The 21,392-nt window shown below is 44.6% G+C and overlaps 1 protein-coding gene across 1 annotated transcript; it reads left to right on the forward strand.

The window, feature by feature from the left end:
• The first annotated feature begins 3,861 nt into the window (after positions 1 to 3,861).
• On the forward strand, positions 3,862 to 13,740 carry FGF3 (fibroblast growth factor 3). Its single transcript, XM_071428451.1, has 3 exons — positions 3,862 to 4,607; positions 6,480 to 6,583; positions 10,744 to 13,740. Exons 1-3 carry the CDS (start codon positions 4,358 to 4,360, stop codon positions 11,074 to 11,076), a joined length of 687 nt encoding a protein of 228 aa, XP_071284552.1. The 5' UTR covers positions 3,862 to 4,357; the 3' UTR covers positions 11,077 to 13,740.
• The last annotated feature ends 7,652 nt before the right edge of the window (positions 13,741 to 21,392 follow it).

Here is a 21,392-nt window from a genome sequence, read left to right on the forward strand (position 1 = left end):
CTGTGTCATCCTAAAGACCTCAGATTGTTTGTTCATAAACTGCAAAAAAAAGCTACTATAAAAGTGAAAAACATTTCATATGAGTGGAAAAAGGGAAAAATTATTTTATGTGCTTAACATTTCATTTAGAGCTTTCTTTCTGCGTGTTTTCATTGGAAATTACCTTTATCTCATTCTCCCCACCTGGAAAAGCAACCTGAACTTCAGAAGCTGTGAATTTCCTCTCGGGAGCTTTCCTCCTCCTCCCCTCTGCCTGCATCCTGCTTTTGGGGAGCCACCCGTGCCCAACACAATAAAGAGCATTGCCCGCCCCTACGGACCAGGGCAGCGCGATGCTGTGTGGTCTGGAAAGTCATTTAAACAAGATTATATTGTTCACGGGGTGCAGAATAACCCCGCCAGGGCAGCACAAAGAAAACAAACTACAGCCGAATGAAATCAATTGGATTTTCGGGGCTCTTCCCGGTGCCAGCAGGTGTGCGGGGACTGCAGCAGGGAGGAGAGCCCCGCTCGGAGGATGCCATCAGCACATCCAAACAAACACCTCGGCAGCACCGCGCCTGTTTTCCTCGGGACCTTCCCACGCTCCGCAGCTGAGCTGGGATGGATTTTTAATTGGAGAAGGAGAGAGAATTTTTTTTTGTTGTTTTTTTTGGTTTTTTTTTTTCCCCTGCTGGGGGCTCCACCCACCGCCTCGGTATTTATTGCTCTACAAATTGTGACTTCCTTCGAGTAACGGGCCGGTCGTAAATCAGCGCTGGGCGCGGAGGAGCAGCAGCACATCCTGATTCACAGCCCCATCGCTGCAAGATGGGTGTTTGTGGAGTTTATTACAGCTTAAAGCTGGCGCTTTCAAAGTTTTGTCCTTTTTTTTTTTTTTTTTAATGTTTACGCTTAGGTAATACTTAAATAAAAATCGTGTCTCCATAAAGATCTTAGACGTCCATATCCGAATATCTATATATATATGTATATGTATTCCTTCATATATATATATATATGTATATGTATTCCTTCATATATGTATATGTATTCCTTAACATATATATATGTATTCCTATATATATATGTATATGTATTCCTATATATATATGTGTGTATTCCTTCCTATATATATGTATTCCTTCATATATATATATATATGTATATGCATTCCTTCATATGTATATGTATTCCTCCATATATATATATATATATATATATTTATATTATATATATATGTATTCCTTCTCGGAGGGTAATTAGTTCAGAGTACGAGTGCTTCACGTGCTTACAAGGATAAAATCTATCTCTGTCTCAAATACTCGCTTTCACCCGACGGCTTTGCAAGGAACTTTTGGTTTATGGCTGAACTGAGAGAAGCCTTCGAAAGACTCCGTTAGCAAAAAAAAAAAACCAAAAAAACAACAAAATAACAGATCCCTACCGCGTTCCGTTTAACATCACACACTTCGAGCGAATTAGAAGATCATTATCAGCCGTAATTCTGATTTAGTTAGGTACGGTCTAGAGCCTCTTCTTCCCGCCCCCACGTGAAGTGACAGACTCGAACCGCTCTCTGATTATTACTTTGGGGCTACAGGGAGCTCTGGGGCATAATTAAAAATATTTCCAGAAAGACTCGGTGGACCACATCTGACGTCGCAGGCCCTGTTAGAACCAGACCACATCAAAGGGACCCCTTTTTGTTTTCAGAAATGGTCACCAGACAAACTTAAAATATACAAGAGTTGGGCTTATGCTTTATTGTAGAGATGTCTGAGCGGAGCGAAACGACTTCGGGAGCGCTGCTCCGGGTGGGACGAGGTAGTTACGGCCCTTTGATATTTCCGTGGGGGTCGGGTGGGTTTCATTTGAAAGGGGGACCATTAATGATAGACCTGTGAGTGTTCCCCTCCCTAACAAGCGGAATCCACATCGCTCGGGGAGCCCGGCTGCGGCAGATGCCCAGGGCGGAAAGATTTGCGGCTGATGGCGCTAATTATGAAAATGCGATCAAGATGGAAACAATTTGAGCAAAAGTCATTAGCGTGTTACTCTTCCACCCACTGGTCTTTGGGGTTTATTGCTGCGGCGGGGGGCGGGAGGGGGATCTTGAGGGATTGGTGTGGGGCTTTTTGCAGAGCGCTGATGAAAATGCCCTGCGAATCCCGAGCCGGAAAACGTCAGATGCGCATCCACAGGGCGATGCACCAGGCTCGGGACAGAGCCCAGGTTCGCTCCTAAGAGATCGCTGTAATTACTGTCAGTAATTGCGCTTTATCTTCTCTTCAAGCGGTGCCGGTGAAAGCATCTTTCAGGAGACTCGTGGCACGCTAAGAGTTATTTTTCTGCTGCCTCAGTTGTCTCGTAGCCCGTCAGAGGTTACGAGTACCCAGGAGACGATTTACGGAGCATCCCTGAGAGGAAGGTTTTCCACAGAGGTTCTTCTTTTAGGAGAGACTTTAGGAGGATTTGGCCCGCAAGAAACACCCCTCACCCCATACCCTCCAAAATATGGGTCCTGCATGTTTAAGATGTTCATCTTTTTACTTGCATGTACTGCTTTTTTATCTTCCAATGGATACACCGGGACCACTTGACTGCCTGGCAGTGGCATTGGAGGAGAACAGCAATAAAGAATTAATTGTACAAACATTTATCATCTCCAGATCAAACTCCCCTTGTGAGGCTGGGGCTTAACTTGTGGAGAAGAAAAGGGGGAGGAAGGGTGGTAATGGCGGAGAGGGTGCTTGTGGGGTTTTTTTTTGTGTGTTTCCTTTTATTCCAGACGACTGTATAATGAAAATCCTTTTAGCCTTGAAGAACTACTAAATATTAAGCACGGCTTAAAACGGGGAGTAGCTTTCGAGACAGTTTCGTCCTCCTACCATTCCTTTTAGGAAAAGGTCGTACCCCTTCCCTTATTTTCCCGCTAGTAAAAGCTTCCCTTTTAAAAGAAGTCTTTAACGTGTAAGAAAATCCCCCTGCTCTACATAGGAAGGTATTTAAAAAAATTTATAGATCTCTTCATGTTCGCCAGTTCCGGAAAAAAAAAAAAATTATATTGATCAAGGTCAAACGCTCGAATTGTGACGTGACTCACTTCAAAGGTGTATTTGTGTGCCCTTCAAGCACATTAATACTAATTATCTCTCAAACACTTCCTCAAAACTCCTACTGCCTGTTTCAGATGCAAATCTAATTAACGAGCTGCCTTTGAGGAGCACGCAGGGACAGCGTAATTCACGGAGCTGTTGAACCTTTTGCCTTCTTTTATATTTATTTATAGGTAGCTCCATCCTCTTTTGAAAGCGTAGGCAGTGGTGTGAAGCGACAGGCTAGCGAGGGCAGCTCCGCGCCAGCTAATGAGACTTTCCAGGCACTTTCCAGGAGTCAGGGAAAAGGATTAGCTGCGACTTCTTGCAAATGCACTCAGGGATGTACATCAGAACACTCGCCGGGCCTTACTTTGCCTAAGTTAATTTGGGAATGATTAAATCGTGAAAGCTCTGTCTAAACAACGCCTAATAATCCTAAGCGTGAGCTGAATGATTTAGGAATGGCTGTTTGTGCTGCTCACCGGGGGCAGAGCAGGGGACCCGCACACGCAGAGCGAATTCGGGGGGGGTTTCTGCCCCCAGCGCCTCCCGGGGAGCCGGGACCCGCACCCCCTCCCTCACTCCTCTTCCTTTAACACTCCCCAAAGCCTCCTCCCGAGGATGCTGCCTTGGAGCATCGTCATCCCCCCCGTCCATCCCCATCCTCGGCTCGGCGGAGGGTCCGCGGGGCGGGCGGCCCCCGTGCGGGGGTGTGCGGTGAGAGAGAGAGAGAGAGAGATGCTGTGTAATTTTATCCACGCTGCACTCTGGGAGTTCACACGAGACTGATACCTTTTGCCTCCTCTGCTCTGTATCAATTGGTCGCAGATCAGGCTATTGTTGCAGGAAGCTCCTTTTATTTCTATGCTCCGTCGATCAACTGTTTTCCCCGCAGTCTCCTGCCGAAATTCAGCGGCTCCCTCCCTCCCTCTCTCCCTCCCTCTCTCTCTCTCCCTCCTTGCCTCTCTGTCTCACGCATGCCGTCTGTCTATCTGGAAATCCAAGGAGAAGGCTGATCACGGCAGCTGCGTGTAACACAAACAGCTGGGACTCTTCGGTGGCCTTCGCCGATGTCTATTGATTTAAGTAAATCTGAGACAGATAAAAGGGCCGGATCGAGGCTGATAACACCTCGCCGATGCTGCGCGGCTCGGAGCAGCGTGCGCTCGGCATCGCCGGAGCGCTGCTAGCAAGACGGCTTTAATGGGAGCCCTGGTGCCGCTCGCTGCGAGCCCCGCTCTCCCCGGCAGACCGAGCGCTGCGGCCACCATGCCACGATGGTTATAATCTGGATCCTGTTCCTCACCCTGCTGCAGGAGCCGCGCTCCCCGGGGCGGGCCGCGGCCGTGCCCGAGCCCTCCGGAGCCGCCCCCCGGCCGCGCCGGGATGCGGGGGGACGCGGCGGCGTCTACGAGCACCTCGGGGGAGCGCCCCGCCGCAGGAAGCTCTACTGTGCCACCAAGTACCACCTGCAGATCCACCCCGGCGGCAGGATCAACGGCACCCTGGAGAAGAACAGCGCCTTCAGTGAGTACCGCGCTCGCCTCGCCCCGCAGCGCTGCCCCCGGCCGGGTATGGGGAATGGGGATCCCTCGCCCGCATCAGCGGCTCTGCCCTCGCCGCTGGACGGCACGGACGGGGCGGTGGCGAAGCTGCTCCTGCCCCGCGCTGCCCGGGATTAATTGTACAAAATTATAATTGCCTCCTCGGCGGGGACGCCGGGGTCGAGGGTTTGGCCCCATCCCCTGCCCTCCTTTGCCTCGCTGTCCCAGGAGCTGCCCCGCTGGCTCCTTTGGACGCGGTGCTCCCCTGTCCCGGGGCTGGCAGCGTCCCCGGCCCTCGAACCGGGCGGGGAACGCCCTGCAGGGTGCGGGGACCCGACGGCCGGCCCAGGGTGGCGATGCCCCCGGTGCAGGAGGAGACCCCCAAACCACAAATTTCCCCGACGGGGACCCCGCCCTGCGCAGCCCGGCCGAGCTGTCACTGGGGCTCGCCACGCCAGCCCTGCCTGAGCCCGGCATCTCCCGGAGCCCTCTGGAGCTGCCCGCGGGTCCCCGTCCCGTCCCAGCTTGGCTCCCGCGGGGGCTAAGTCACATCTATCCCAGTGACATGTGCCGGGCAGCGGCGGTGATTAGGATGAAAGCGGATCTGTCGGGAGTGAGGGGGTTTGTGCGAGGGCGGCAGGAGGGAGGAGAGCGGGGCTCAGCACCGGGGGAGCCCCCTGCGCCCCCGCACCCGGCCTGGGCCCCGCCACCCCAGGATGCGCAAATCCCGCCTGGTGATGGCACACAGAGATATAGGGAGACCTCAGGGATGCGTCTGAAGTCCATAAAGGAAAACCACTATTTCCTAGAGAAGTCCCCCCTCGCTGTCACAGCCCGGAGGAGGCATCCTTCAGCAGCCGACCGGTGCCTGATTCAAACCAGCTGTGCCAAACCCAGCCCAGCTGTCTCAGAGCTCCCAGCAATCCAGCTCTGCACAGGGACCTTGGAACCCAGCTCTGCCTTCAGCCTTTCCAAAAGGCAGCAGGGGGTTGGGGTGCCAGGGTCACCTCTGGCTTTCAAGCACTCATAGAAAGTACAGAGCCATCAGGATGTGGCTGGAGAGCTGAGAGCAGGGTCTGGGCGAGCCTGATGGAGAGCCATGCACATACACCAGCATCCTCTGAGTCATCTGTGCCTCCATGGGTGTCCTGGCACCTTTGGCTGGACATTTGGGCAGGTGTTGCACCAGCCTGGCCTGTGACACTTCTGCTGTTGCAGGAGCCTGTCTTGGATGGCCTGAAAACGTCCTCCCTTTTAACTTGTCTCAGACAGTCCTTGTCTGGAGGGCAGCATCGGCTTCCTAAACCTCAAGTCCCTTTCATGATTATGTTCATGGCTCTAAAATGAAGCAGCCTTGTTCTGGTTCCTAAATCTCAAGTCCCTTTCATGATTATGTTCATGGCTCTAAAATGAAGCAGCCTTGCTCTGGTTCACCCTCTGGAGACCTCAGCAAGGGCTTTGTCCTGGAATGGGCAGCTTTGTGACTGGCTTCAATAAGTCAAGAGCTCTTGTGTTCCTAAGCGTTAAAAAAGATTTAAAGTTTTTTATGCACATAAAGAATTAAGTGAACCTCTAGTTCAGTGTCAGATATTTTTCATTTTTGAAGGGGTTCAATCTCAATCAGACATCTTGGGGTTTCTTGTCCACCTTGTCTCAAACAGTTCCTGCATCATCCTTGCTTTGTATTGTTAATAATAATAATGTCAAATAATAATAATTGCATCCACATGATTGCCCTGATTCTTATGTGAGCAAGTGGTAGCTGTGAGATCACACTCCTCAGGTAAGCAGCCATGCAAATGTATCTCAAAAAGTTACACATGAGCAATAACTCATCTCCTAATTCTGTTTCGAGGTATCCTGGAGATAACTGCTGTGGATGTTGGAATCGTTGCCATCAAGGGCCTGTTCTCTGGCAGATACCTGGCCATGAACAAGAGGGGCAGACTTTATGCATCAGTAAGTTTTAGTGAAGCCTGGCACGTGCCTGTCATTTCCTGTGGGGGGAACAGGTCTAGTGGGGAGCACTGATTTCTTATAAATCCACGTTTCTGGAGAAGAGTAAAGCTACAAGAGGTTTTTGCCTGGAATTCTTACAGGCAACCAGTGAGTGTATTCTTGAAGGTGGGGGAAAAGCTCTGTTCTTACCTTCTTACTGCCTGGACAGCCACAGGTACGTGGAATGTCAGAATTGTCCATGTTTTATATGGATCTTGGATGCCTGCAGGGACGTGTCAGGTAAAGAGTGTCCACAAGTAACTGAGCATCATTGGTGCTGCAGGAAAGCAGCCTCCTGATGGGAGTTTCCTTGCACAGAGCTTATGGCTGGGCAGTGGAAGAATTTGCAGTACTAAAAGGCAGGGCTGTGCAAGGAAAGCAAGAAGGAGAAGGTGTGAGAAGATAAAGGTGAAAATAAACACCTTATTTTACTCCTTTGACCTAATTTTTTTTTTCCTTAATCTGTGAGATAAAATCCGGGGTGTGCTGATATAAGTGGGAGCCTTGCCTCCTCAGCCCAGACAGTATTTCCCCTGAGTGAATAAAATACTTCAGCTTAGGCTTCTTCACACTCAGGGACATAGCAGGGCACATTTGTCAGCGTGTACCACACACATTATCTCCCTGCTTGAATTTCTTCCACTGTCTTTGATTACATCCTAGCAATCTTGTGATGTCTCACTGCAGGAGAGCCCAAACTGTGCAGTTTCCCCATGAATCCTGGGGTGTGGAAGCAGGTTTGAAGAGGGGAAATATGGCTGAGGTGAAATTTGCTCCCTCCTAGGAGTCATTAGATGTAATTCTGTTGATTTGGGCAGCAGGACATACCCTTGAGGGATGTGATCTTTGAGGACCCAGCCTAGGTGACACAATCAACTCTGTCCCTCCCCAGGTTGACACCTTTAGCTCCAGCTTTTCAGGAATGTTCTGGCAGTGTTTACCACCCAGTTTCTTTAATGTGCCTCACGTGATGCTCTCTGATTAAGGGGGTTGTGTGTAAAGATGGGTGTTCTTTGCTACTCCAGAGAACCACACTGCAAATGATTTTGGCCAAGGAAAATGCAGCTGAAGAGGAATGAGGGCATGGTAGCTCTGCTTGCCAAAGTCAAGCCTGTCCAGTTGTTTGCTTCTGATTGAAATGGGCATATTTTTCAATGGACCTCCTCCATCAGTTCAGAACCAGCATCTGCCCCAAAGAAATTATTTGGAAGGATGATTTTTTTCAAGTTCTTTCTCATCTTTCTCTCTTCCTTCTTCAAAATAGGGGTTTTCCCCTTCAGATTGTTTACACTGAATTAAAATAAGACTAAACAAATTCTGAGCAAAAAGATCCTCTCCTGAAGTGCAGAAAAGCCAGGAGCAGGACAGCTCTGAGACTCCTTTTCTCCTGGACTTCTCTTTCTGGTGGTAGGAGCATCAGGCCATCTCCTGATTGCTCATTCTCTGGTTTGTTCATCTGTCACGTGCCAAAGAACATCAGCCATTGAAGGTTTCTGTATAACTTGAAAAGATAATTTGTCCCCTTCCAGCTCAAGTTTGAGAGAGACTGGTTCAGGCTTGTGTTTCAGAGCTGGAGGGACAATCCAGGGAATGCTGTTCCACTCCAGCTTTTTTCACAGAAGCAGGAAGGGGTGAGGGCTCAGCTCAGGAGAAACTTCCTGTCTTTGCTTGCCTGTCCAACAACTTCACTGCTATCACTAGCCCAAGACCCTGTGCAAGGTCCCTGTTTAAAAAACCTGACTAATTCAGGGATAATTATCCAGGGAGCATTTTATGAAATGGCATTGGAATAACTCCATTACCCCTCACTTCACCCATTTCCCCATGTCAACAAGATGGGTCTGTTGAGCCTGCAGAATCCCTTTGTGCCCTTGGCAGATTGTGACAATCCTCTGGATCTATCCTGTGTGCTAAACCCTCCCCAGCCAGAAGGGAGGCAGGCAGCAGGACAAACCCACCTACATCTGGTGGCTGTGTGGGCTCCAGCCCCACAGCATCTGAAAGCCTTGTCCTTGCAAGGGAGGGCGCTTCCGTTGCACAGCTGGGAATCCAGGACATGTGGAGTCTTTTAAAACCTTCTTAAACCCCCATCAGTGTTTCTGGGGAGTGAGCAGCACTAAAGACAAGCTGCTCATGGGGTCTAGGGCTCTTCTGGCTACCTGTGCCCTTTCCACACCCTCCAGACAAGGGAAAATAAAACCCCACGGTAGTGGTTCCTTTCTGCCTCTGTGCTTCACACATTTTAGATGCTAAAATCTTCATCCCACAAGTGGAGCAAGGATGGGTTTGGAGCTAAGGAAAGATGGGCAGTGTGGGAGGTCCTTTGTCTGTGCTGGTTCTCCTGCTCCCAGGGAGGGGGAAGGAGTTCCTCGTGCCAGGCTTTTGCAGAGAGGTCTCTCAGTCAAGGAGCAGGGGAAAAGGGGCAATTTTGGACAGATCCTGTGAAATGTGAGCAACTGGGACGGGTGCATATTGTGCCTTACAGTTTGTGATAAAGGAGCAGCCTGGCATTTTGGAGGAGCACACAGGTAGGCAGAGTGTGCTTTCAATTTCATAAATTTCATACATTTCAAGAAGCTCCATAAAGGTACATTTTACTGCTCAAATATCCAGTCTGAACTGGCTGTAACAGACTGCAAGTGTATCTAATGACTAATACACAAATTGAAGAGACACATTTTACATTACACTGTAGAATTTTACCTTTTCAATAGACGGCAGAGGTTGATAGGCAGCAATTAAATAATCTGTCCAGTTTCACAGCTGCATTAAATTCATAAGCACAAAAAAAAAAAGATTACATCTGAACAATCAGTAGAGCTATTCACTCCTATTCACATGCCACCTCTTTGTTTTCAGTTTGGTTTTGGGGCTGGTCCCTAGGGTCTCTGGTGCACAGAGTGTGCTCACACTGCTGACGGCAGCACCTTGTTCAGGCTCAGTGCTTCCCTCCTGCCTTCTGGGCTTTTCTTACCAAGTGTGTTGCTGTCCTTGTCCTAAAACTGAGGAGAGTCTGGCTTAAGATTTTGTTGTCGCCACATTTCTCTTCCCAGAGAAAAGCAAGGCGCAATTCTTCCCAAGAATATTTCTGGGTTTTACATTCTCCGAACTTCAGAGAAAGGAAAAAGAATTCTTATCTAATTTGCTGTGCCTGTGTCTGTGCAAAAGCAGAATATAACATGGAGATGGTTTACCCAGAGTGATGGGGTTTTGTTTCCTTGGCCTGTCAGGGCCAAGAGTGTGTGTGTGTGTTGGGATTGTTGGGGGACAGTCACAAGATTGTGTGCAGTGGAGTGCTTGTCAGATTCAGTTTTGATGTAATGTAATATAGTGTAATATAGTGTAATATAATATAATATAAGTATAATATAATATAAGTATAATATAATATAAGTATAATAAATATATAACTTATATTACATTACATTATATTACATTATGTTACATTATATTATTATAATGAAGTAATTAATTAGCCTTCTGATAAGATGGAGTCCTCATCATGCTCTATAATATAATATAGTATAATAAAGAAATATATATAATATATATAGAATAATATAATAGAATATAATAATATATAATATATATAAAATAGTATAATAAATATATATTATATATAATATCGTCATATAATATGTCATAATATATTATATATAATATATTAATAGTATAATAAAGTAATTAATTAGCCTTCTGATAAGATGGAGTCCTCCTCATCATCCTCTCCCCTTCATCGGGGATAAATAGAATAATAAATAAATAAGTAAATATATATATGTATATATATATAAATATATATATGTATATATAAATATATATATTATAATAATATAATATATAATAATAGTATAATAAAGTAATTAATTAGCCTTCTGATAAGATGGAGTCCTCCTCATCATTCTCTCCCCTTCGCCAGGGATGAATAGTATAATAAATTAATATAATGCAATATAATATAATATAATGTAATAATATATAATATATGATATAATAATAGTATAATAAAGCAATTAGTCAGCCTTCTGACAAGATGTAGTCAGGTGCATCCTTCTCTCCCCTTCCTCAGGGGCAGAAATATCCGCTATATTTATATTTTCTCCCCCGTGTTTCCTCCCCAGGAGAGCTACAACGCCGAGTGCGAGTTCGTGGAGCGGATCCACGAGCTGGGCTACAACACCTACGCCTCGCGGCTGTACCGGACTGTGCCCGGCAGGGCGGGCAGCAGGCGCAGAGCCAGCGCCGAGAGACTCTGGTACCTCTCCATCAACGGCAAGGGACGACCCCGCAGGGGCTTTAAGACCCGCAGGACACAGAAATCCTCTCTCTTCCTGCCCCGAGTGCTGGATAACAAGGACCACGAGATGGTCCGGCTGTTCCACAGCAGCGCCAAATTCCGGGAGGGTCTCCTGAGGGCGCCCAGCAGGAACCAGCGCAGGAGGAGAGGGCACTGATGGGCTGGCAGGGACTGAGAGCCCTCAAAGAGCTACCAAAAGAGCTCACAGCTGTGATTGTACCGGGGGCACGAACAGTGACAGGTTTTATACGCTCTGTGATAGAACCAAACCCCACATCGCTCGCTCGTAGCTGTTGTAGGTTTGTTACCTGTGGGGAAGGAGATGGGAGGTAAGCTGAGGCACATTCAAAGGTAAATCAGCTGGGTGTAATAATTTTGCAACGACTTTCGTGTTTTCTTTTCTTTAAAAAAAAAAAAAAATCGTTCAATATTCATTTCAAAAGTATTTTCATTCTAACCTGCCATAGGCTATTATCTCAGTGTTGCCCTCACAGATCATATTTAACACTTACCAACTTTATGTCCACAGAGAAGCTATAGTGCTTTCATGGCTCTTCTGGCCATGAGAGGCTACATTCTTATTTTTACATAATACAGGAGTTAGAAAACTGGTGGTTTGTTTCTTTTAATTTACATATATTTATTTTTATTTTATGACCACCTATTATCAATTATACTTTTTCCAGGACTGTCCAAGAAAAGTAAGATTGTCATCTACTTCAAACACTTCAACAGACCTTCACATTACCAGATTATCCTTGATTTTGTTAAACTAAAACTCTGAGATGCCTCACCTTGTCATTTAAATAAATGAGTGGTGGTAAAGTGGCATTTGCATTGGTCAGGCTTTGGCAGTATAAATCTCTTTACCAACAGATGGATCCTCGCTTAGAGTAGGACTCAAATGGGTTGTGAAAGAGAGTAGGTTTGGCTTGGATATTGGGAAGGAATTGTTCCCTGTGAGGGTGCTGAGGCCCTGGCACAGGCTGCCCAAAGAAGCTGTGGATGCCCCATCCCTGGAAGTGTCCAAGGCCAGGCTGGACAGGGCTCTGAGCAACCTGGGATGGTGGAAGGTGTCCCTGCCCACGATAGGCCGTGGAATGGGATGAGATTTAAGGTCCCTTCCAACCCAAACCATTCCATGCTTCCATGATTTTTTTCTGCTGTGATTCTTCTTCTGCAAAGCTGAGGGGAGTCCCCATCACAGATTCAATTTTTGAGCAATTTTAAGCTTTAAACACTTTTCTTGGTATCCAGGAGATGACAGAGTAGTACAAAGACTGAGATGTGCTTGACATGCACAAATAAAGGTCATTTCAGTGGGGTTTGACCTTGTGCTCTTCATTTCCAAGAGTTAGGCACTAATAGTGGAGAGCTGGAAAAAAGAAAGACTGCACTGAAATAAATGCTCTATGTGAATTTAACAAAAGATTTTTAATTTAAATCTGACATTTCATAGAAACAGACAGGTGTGAATCCCATTCCTGGCCATATTGAGAAAAAAGGTCTTCTTGTGGGCTGCTTTTGAATAGACCCATTTAAATGTGCTCATTTAAAACTAGGTAGGGAAAGATCTTCCTTTCAGCAGGAGGTGAAACCTGTGAGAGAGAGAAGTAAGATGAGTTCACAGAATGAGGTGACCAAGCCTGGGTTTAGCACTGCTTACTTCTCCATAAAGATAAAATCAGAAAGGTGTTTTTATACCAAATAATGTGTTCCATTCCTTCCAGCCTCCTATCTTTCCTGTAATATTCTAACAAAGGAGGAAAGTATGTTTCAATAAGAAAGTCAAATGTTTCAATAAGAAAGTCAAAGTTCCTTGATCTCCATTCTTTTTTGTACTAAAATAATGTAAAAAGCCCTTTAAATGATGTACATTAAGTAATGGTGCACACAGAATAGATCTAGGTTTAAAGAAGAGCAGGGAAAACCATGACTCATGGTTCCCAAATTTTCCTGCTTTAAAACAAAACAGCAAAAAAATAGTGATGGGATCTTCATGGAGTTAACCAGGCAGCCTCATGCCAGGAGCCACTGTGCAAAGAGGAAACAGAGACACTGAAAAGGAAGCAGAAGAATCCAGGTTTTCTCTCTGTTCACTGTCCTGCCAGCCACACAGGGCCCAAACTGCTGCAGGATCCAAGGTGCCTTCTGAAAGTTGGTCCTATCAGGGAAGAAAATTATGTTTTGCCTCCTGGGCATCAGGGCTGTTTTGGGGACACTCCTGGGTCTGCCAGCTCCCTGTCTCAATTCCCAGTTGCACTTTCCCCTGGAGGTGGGAGATGACTGGGCAGGAAAGGGGGATACAGGAGCCCTCCCAGCTCTCCAGCTCCAGGAACAAAATTCAAGGGAAGGAAAGTGTCAGCAAGAAAATATCACATACAGCTGAAGGTTGAGACACACTGTTTCCTTCAGGTGTAATTTCTAAATAAACAATGAAAAACATTTCTTTTGACCACTTTCAGATTTACTTGACCTCAACTTGTAGCAAAACCATGATCCATTCTCACCTTTCTCTCCCCTAAAATTGCTGTTTTCAAGTTAATGACTACTGCCTGCTTCAGATATTTTTGATAGACCTGATGGTCTGAAGAAAATGACCAAACTCATGTTTCCCATGACACAAAGATGCATCTTCACCCCTGCTCCAAGTCCATTTCCTATCAAACCTTTGCTGTTCACTCCCAGCTTTTCTCAAGGGCAAGATTTTTTGTGCTGGCTGTATCCCTTGCTTTGCTGCACCTCTGTTGTTACCAATTTTTCCTCTTGTTCTTTTCTCCTGCCTCTCTTTTCCAGATGGCCCAGCTCCATACCATAAAGGATCAGCAGTGGGTGATACAGGAATATCACAAATTACAAAACACCTTCTTACTCCTGCCTTTGTTTAGAGCTGCATTTCGTGCTTGTGGGAATATTGTTTGAACAATTTTCCCATAGGAAATCACAACAAAGTTAAGCTTAACACATGAATTAAATTCTTATTTCAGTGGTAGTTTTTTGTCCCAGCAAAGCCTAAAATACTAACACTGAAAAAGAAAGGAGAAGGGAGACAAAAGAAAAAATAATTAACTCATTGGACACAATGGCATTTTAACTACTGTAGGTAAGTGATGATTTTCACATCAACCTAAAACAATTTCATCCACATTCTTAGGATTTTTCTTTGCTCAGTCTCATTGCAGCAATTCAAAGGAGATGGCTTTGGGATTTGGCTTCTTTTTTTTTTTCTATCTTTTAAGAAACATTAATGTTCTTGTTGAAATGCTTTTCATTACAGACATTCATTGCTTAATATTCTTTTAGCAACCTTGAATTCCACAGTTCCCAGACACTGACAGGCTGAAATCCTATTCATGACAATGATCCCAGTTGTAATCTATATCCCATTTTATTTGTTTGGACCAGAACCATAGTGGATACCTTAGAGGAGGAAGTAGATTTGAGCTATTTTCTCCTTAGGATTAAAACATCAAGATGTATCTCCTCTCTTAAAAGCTCCTTGAGTGAATCCACACCTTTCCATTGTACAGGATTTTTTTATTTTGTGTTTTTTGAGGAAGATGTAAACTTTACCCCTTTGGGGGCTCCAGCATTTCTGAAAACTTCACATACTTCAGAGCACAAAGCTACTGCTGTTCTCACCCTGGAGCCAGGAGAGGATGCTCACCACAAATTCATTCATTCCCTTCTCCTGCTCTGGATGACCCTGCTTGGATCCTTGGACTCTCCAGGGCTCCCATCCACCAACCTGTCTGTGATTCAGTGGTTAGCTGTCCTTAATTCAAACTGATTATTGGTTTGTTCTCACCTTTGGATGTTCAGATTCCTGCTGGGCATTTTGGAGTCCAGCTCCCTCTCCCAGCCCCTCTGATTTCTCTCCATTCACCAACACTGTTCAGTTTGGGATCAGCAGCTCTCCAGCCCACTCCAGCCATCTGCTGTACTACCTTTCTGTTCTCTCCCTTAAAATCACTCACTGCAGATGCAACAGAGTTGCCCAATTGGCAGGTATGAACAAGAATGGAGCAGCTGGTGTATGTACTTCCAAAAATTGTCTTTTCAGGTTGCTCTTCTGCACCATCTCATTCCCACACTCTACAAGGTTCCTTTTCTTCATCCCCTTCACCTCCTCCCCATGGCAAAAGTCTTTCCATTGGTGCCATTTCTAGCATTTGTAGAACCATTTCCTCACAGTTCTCTACTTTTAAAAAACATTTTTCTGTAGAAATTGTACAAATTATGCTTTTTTTTTTTTTTTTTTAACTTTCCCACTCACTGACACATTACTCAAACAGGGCTTGAAAGTCATTGTCTTTGCATGAGGCAGAGGACAGTGAATTGAGGGGGTTTTGGCAAAATTTTCATTTGCTTGCTTCCAGACAGAAGATACACAACCTGGTCTGTGACTTGATTTTTATGTGGAGCAGATTTTTTAGTTTCTTTAACCCTTGCTTTAGCTCATCACCAACCTCATGCAAAATATCCTGGCCTTTGGTGATTGTGTTGGGACTTTTGTGGCTGTCCCTTGGTAAAAAGCAAGAGTTGTCCTTAAAACATGAACAGCTCCCCCATGCCAAAGAGCTAAGCCACAAGGCAGGAATTGTTTCCAAATTTACTCACACCTTTTTTCCTCCACTTTCTAAGCATGGATTTCCCTTCTCTTTGAGCAACATCCATTTGCCATCCTGAGGTTATATTCTGGTAATTCTGTGATATTTCTGGCTCTTTGTTTCACCACTTTATAGAGGTCTGATATTGGTTTCTACAAGCCCTGCTCCTGTTTCCTGTTTCCCTCAGCAGGAGCAGCAGCGAAATCCATTTCTATTTGGAAACTGCTTCACAGTTATTCCCCCAGCATTTCTCAAGGTAATCTTATTTAATTCCAATGAATGTACAAAATCTGTTTTTCCCAGTCACCACAAGCATGAAAATAATGCTAGAAGGGATGTTTTGTTCCTACTCTTTAACAGCACTAACCAGCCCCAAAACCCTCTCTGTTCTGAGTCCTTTTGTGAGCTCTTGGATTTCCTGCTTTGCTTCCTGACATTTCCACTTTCTTCTCTGCCTTTCTTCTATAGATGTACAACCCTCTGGAAAACAATAGGCAAAGAAATCCCTTTGGCCACACGTGTCTTTCCTTAGGATACTTGCATGGTGCTGGTGGTGGAATGGTGTTAGTTCAACTATTCAGTGGACAAGGCTTAAGTGTGTCCTATAATTGTCTGAATCAAGGATGTGGTTACACCCCCCCAGCTTTCAGAAGGTTTTCTCCCATCCAGAGCAGCTCAGGATGAGAAAAATCTCTACAACAAAGCTGTTACAACAATTGGTATTCACCATCATAACTTCAATTCACAGCCTCATCTGTAAATATGAACTCAGAGAAGCAGAAAAGTAAATATATTAAAATTGTAGCCAGGCAGGGCAATATATGAGATATCACAGAAAAATGCCTTTGTAAAACATCTCTTTGAGTTGCATTGAAAACCTTTCCCCTGAGCACTCTGCCACCACTGAGCACTGACATCCAAAATCTCCTTCAGACCCATACAATAACCTCAGAAAATAAAGCTGTTAACAACAACAATGAAAACTTTGAACCTTAGTGCTTATTTGTATCTGATACAAAGCACAAGATTCTTCATACTTGGGTGCCCATGTATGTCATAGAAACATAGAATTTTCCTCTGGAAAAAAATGTGTAACATTAAAAATCAGGAATCCTTTTTCTGCCTCAAAAGCTGAGGGAGAGCATTAAAAGAGAAAAGTTTGCAATGTACCTCCCCAAAAGTGAATACAGACAAATTAAGCCAAACCTTTCTAAGGTTATTTGTAACAAAATCACTGATTGCCACATTGATACAGCAAAGACATTTACACTTTTGGACTCAAAGCAAATGAGATTCCACATAACTTTACATTCCTGGAATTGAAATGCTTCAATATTCATTTCAATATTAATTACCAGTGACATGCTGAAGGCCTTGTAAAGGGAGGCATTCAGTTAGGACAGCTGTTTATGCATTATTGATGTGCAGAATTGTTTTCTAAGGATAGAAAGGATATCAGCTTATTAGTCTGCCAAAAAGATTTTGATAGGAACTGCTAAGATCTGTCTTATGAAAATAATCTGTGCACAGAGGGACCTTACTGACAGCTTTTCTTCTCCTCCTTCTTGGAATGCAAACTATTTTCCTTGGTAATAAATATAGTATCTTTCTACTGGCCACAAAAGAGGTATCTTTTAACAGGAAAATTCACCAGCAAAAAGCCTTTCCAGCCCCAAACTATTCCATGGTTCTCTGTGGAGAGGTGAGGCAGAGGGGAAGGATGCCAACCTGCCAAAGCCAGGAGACTGCAAAGGGCATCTCCCCATGAGTCAGATCCTGGCAGATATTCCTGCATCTCCTGGAGCTGAACAGGAGGATGGGAAATGTCTTCAATCACCCCTTGGTTGCTTCTGGTCTCCTCTGCTGTACAGATCTTCAGGGACTGGAGAATTCTTGGTTTTCCTCTGTTCCATTAATGGCATTTTTAAAAATTATCATGGATTCCTGGCTGCTGCCAGGGGGGGTTTTCCAAGCAGTGAATTCCTTGGTTTGTCCCCAGGAAAACTCAGCTGCAAGATGAGCAATGTGAGGGAGGTCCCTCCTCTGTGGTTGTTTCTCATGTTTTTCACTTGTGGCACGTGGGAAATGAATTTGTAGAAAAGTTTCAAAGTTTGATAGAAGGCTTTTATATTATGTAATTGTATACAAACTTGAAGATAAGTGAATTATAACATCTGTATTGTCTCAGCCTTCCCATAAGATTGAAAATGGAACAAAAGTTTTTAAGGCACCTCTCAATTGCCCCATCTCTGGATCAGAAAAGGGCTTGATCCAACACTGGTACATGTCACCTGGGATGGGAAATGGAAGTTCTCACCCTTATCCATGATGTGGACACAACCATTAAACACAAACTGACCCAAGGGAGAAAACATTGCCAGCTGCAAATGTTCCTTTTTATTGTCACCCATTTTATTAACATGACAGCAAAAAGAAGTGACCAGCTTCTAAAATACGAAAAGATTTGACCCCAAAATACTTCATGAATAAAAGCAGGCACAAAAATATCTAGTTGTAAAAATATGACTTGAATTTGACTTATTTTTCTCCAATTTTAGGCCAAAATATATTTTTTTTGTAAGCAAAAGGTGCCTTGCTTTTTGGATGTGCTCAGGAAAGAGCACTGCCCATAAGGATGATGTTGGAAAAGTTTATTTCAGCAGCATGAATTAGCAAAGCAGAGGGAAAAAGAGAGTGAGAATATGTATGAAACCCTAGAGAAATTTTGGAGCTTATTCTCCTGTGAGAACTAACTGATACAACAAAACTGAGTAGCCTGGATAAGGTAGCTTTAGTCCACATATCTGCCTCCTCTTCTAGTAAGGATTTGCTCTCTTCCTCCTTGGATTTTCAGAGAGGGAGAAAAATGCATTGAACTGATTGGTCTTTATTTCTTTTTAAAGCTATCTTAAACAGTCCTTTGAAGTTTGCAAGTTCAAATGTCTCCTGTTTCCTTTCAGAAGGGTTGAAGGATTTGGGAAGGTGAACAAGCAGATCTATAATTACAGAGCAGTTGATGGGAACTGCCCTCCTTTGTGAGCATTCTGGGGCCACCTCCAAATTTAGATGCTTGAAGAGAACTGTCCCGTTTTAGTCCTGCAATTGTTCAGATGCCACCACTGCATAGCAGGAGGGAAGCCTTTCTAAAAATCCAAGGAAGATCCCCTTTTTGCCACAAAACAATCAGGGGTTTTGTTCAAGGGCTTCACTTTGCGGTTAAAGAAAATATTTCTTTTTTCCACAGCATCAATCCTGAATGCTGGGGTGTCTTTATTGCTGAAATATGTGGATTTGAAGAACACTGAGGAGAATTCAGAGACATCCTGGTGCTAATGCAAGTGTAAGAAACACAGGACAGTGGGGGTGGCTGCAGAACTCCTGAAGGATCCAGCCCCCTGTGGGATGTGCTGTTCCACCAGCTTGGAAATATCTCTGGCATCAGCTGCTTGATTTGCAAATTTTTGTCTTAAAAGAAAGAAAACTAGGTCTGATAGTGTCAAAATATCACAAGGTCTCATACTTTGAGCTGAATGTCTGTTTCATTTGGAAATACCCTTTTTTAAAATTTGGAAATAATCTTCTTTTAGAAGCACTTCATGCAGGTTTGGTTACTCTGCCCAATAATGCATCATATGTGATAACCAGACAATAGTTTGTCTGAAATCAATTCTTATCTCTAGAAATTACTCCTTGCATGAATTTTGGAGGGAGAAATGGGCTCATTCACCAAGTGTGACCAGAATTCAGTGCCTTTGGATGCTTCATTAAGAAAGAATTGACAGCAGGTCACGGCTCCACCTTCCTTCTGTGTTTCTATGAGGAAAAGCCACACAAGTGTTACTTTAGGGAGCCAGAAGTGATCTAGGCTGAAAGAAGCCCCCTGAGACAGTGTCCCTAGAGGAGAGGTGACACTGGGCACAGCATAGCTGTGGTGTGACCCTGCGTGCCTGGTTTGCACTGCAGACACTGGAGGCTCACAGGCATGTGTTGCTCAGACCGTGAAACCAACTGAAAATTATTCTTAAATCCTTGGACATTTTTTCATGGCAACATGGGTCTAAAACTACAGCAGCAGAAACTGAGTTTATTTGTGTCCCATAGCCTGTCTGCTCCAAGTATCTGTTACCCCTTTTCAGTAGTGCACATGGAAAGAAAGCCCTCGGGATCAGATTAACTCTTTCTTTCCCCAGTTCTGAATGAAGAATGAAGCTGTATTTCAAGTGCTTTACTGGAAATGTGTTCAAAAGTAGCCATGAAAACTGAGATTATCTATTGTATTTGATGGTAAAACAAAGCTCTTCAGAATTGAGCCACAGAGGTCTAACAAGACCTTAGAGAGGTTAGACAAGAGTTTGCTCTCTTGATAAACATTGGAGACAATCTAGGTTATGTTCCATGTAAAGAACATGTTGGTTAAACAAAGGAATAATTACTCTTTATTTTAGAAACTAGTGAAGCATTTGGTTAAAAAATCTATGGAAAGACTGAAAGACACTTTGTGCCTCTCTTCCATGCAACATTGATAAAACAGAATAGGAAAGGAGACGTGGACAGGTAAAAATGCAAAGAGAGAGAAGAAAAATACTCTTAACACCTTGAGCTGCTCTTGTGGGGCTGTTTCCTCCATGAGGCTGATGGAGGAGAAAGAAGAAAAGAAGCAGGAGCAGGTGGGGAAGAAAAAAGAGAATCTGTCCTGGAGAGCCCTGCCAGGTGAAGGCCAGTGGGTTTTCATTCTGCGCACACTTGCAGGACTAAAGCATTTTATCTGCAATGCCATCATCCACTTGTCAGTGTGACCCTTCAGTTTCACTGGTTTATGAAACTTGTAGTTTCTATTTGGCCAGAGGGCAGTAGCAAAACAGGGATGTGTTTAGTGGATGCAAACCCAAGGTTTTCAGCTTTGGGTGCACATGTGCTTGCACTTGGAGGCCCCACAGGAAGGGAAGTTCATGTTATCCAAGGAAACGATGGGATGAGGCTCTTGGAGCCCATCATGGGCAGGAGCCCCAGGGCAGCCCTGCAGGTGCTGGAGGGAGCAGGAGCTGGCACAGATCTGCACAGGCTCCACACGTGCTGGTGAGGAGCTAAAATAAACCAGAATAAACCAAATGCTAAGCCAAGAGCAAAGGCTGCTCCCATCCCCACTGGGTACCATGACTGTGCAGCAGAGCCAGGATTACATTTCAGGACTGGCTCAGCTCTACAACCCCGCTGCATTTCAGCTGCTCCTCAACCTTATTGGTAGCACAAGGCAACGTTTTCAAATAATTCTGCATTTCAGAGATGAGGTTTTCTTGCTCCTGCAAAGGTACAAACCTGCCAACAGTTCCAGGACTACTGGGGCTATGTGAGATTCCTTTCTACTTTTTGCTTCCAACTAAAGCAAAGGCAGGTCTCTCCCTTTCTGAGTGATTTTTGTGCAAATCTTTGCATAGCTTCAGCACACTTGTGAGAGGGGAAATGGTTTTGAGCCAACTGAATTAATTGCAAATTGATTTAATGGGTTCAGCCACTGAATCTGAGTAACCAGGGTTTTGAATAACTGAGATACTTTTCAGTGTAAGCAATAAATGCCAGGGATAGAACTGTATTATAGGCAACAGAGACTATGACTGAGCTTTGGATAATCAAGATTCTACTTTGTATCATGTATACTTTGGCAGCAGCTGATTCCTGTAGGAATAAGAAAGAAAGAACATGTGCAAACTGCAGCATGACACTGCCACTGTGACCTCGTCAACAACTTCAAGGTCATCATTTAGAAAATCCTTCAGCTTTTTTTTTTTTTGTCGCCTGGTTACACGTGGGTTGTTAAGATTTATTACAATCATTGCTGGAGAGCACCTGCTAAATGTCAAAAGAT

This window comes from Agelaius tricolor, unplaced genomic scaffold, assembly GCF_023055355.1.
Source record: "Agelaius tricolor isolate 1412-34295 unplaced genomic scaffold, bAgeTri1.0.p SCAF_5, whole genome shotgun sequence".
NCBI lineage: Eukaryota > Metazoa > Chordata > Aves > Passeriformes > Icteridae > Agelaius > Agelaius tricolor.

Excerpts from the sequence above, each read along its gene's own strand:
- FGF3 (XM_071428451.1), top strand. The coding sequence starts at position 4,358 with ATGGTTATAATCTGGATCCTGTTCCTCACCCTGCTGCAGGAGCCGCGC. Across the intron at positions 4,608-6,479 it reads GGAGAAGAACAGCGCCTTCA|GTATCCTGGAGATAACTGCT; the intron begins GTGAGTACCGCG and ends TTCTGTTTCGAG. Across the intron at positions 6,584-10,743 it reads GGGGCAGACTTTATGCATCA|GAGAGCTACAACGCCGAGTG; the intron begins GTAAGTTTTAGT and ends TTTCCTCCCCAG.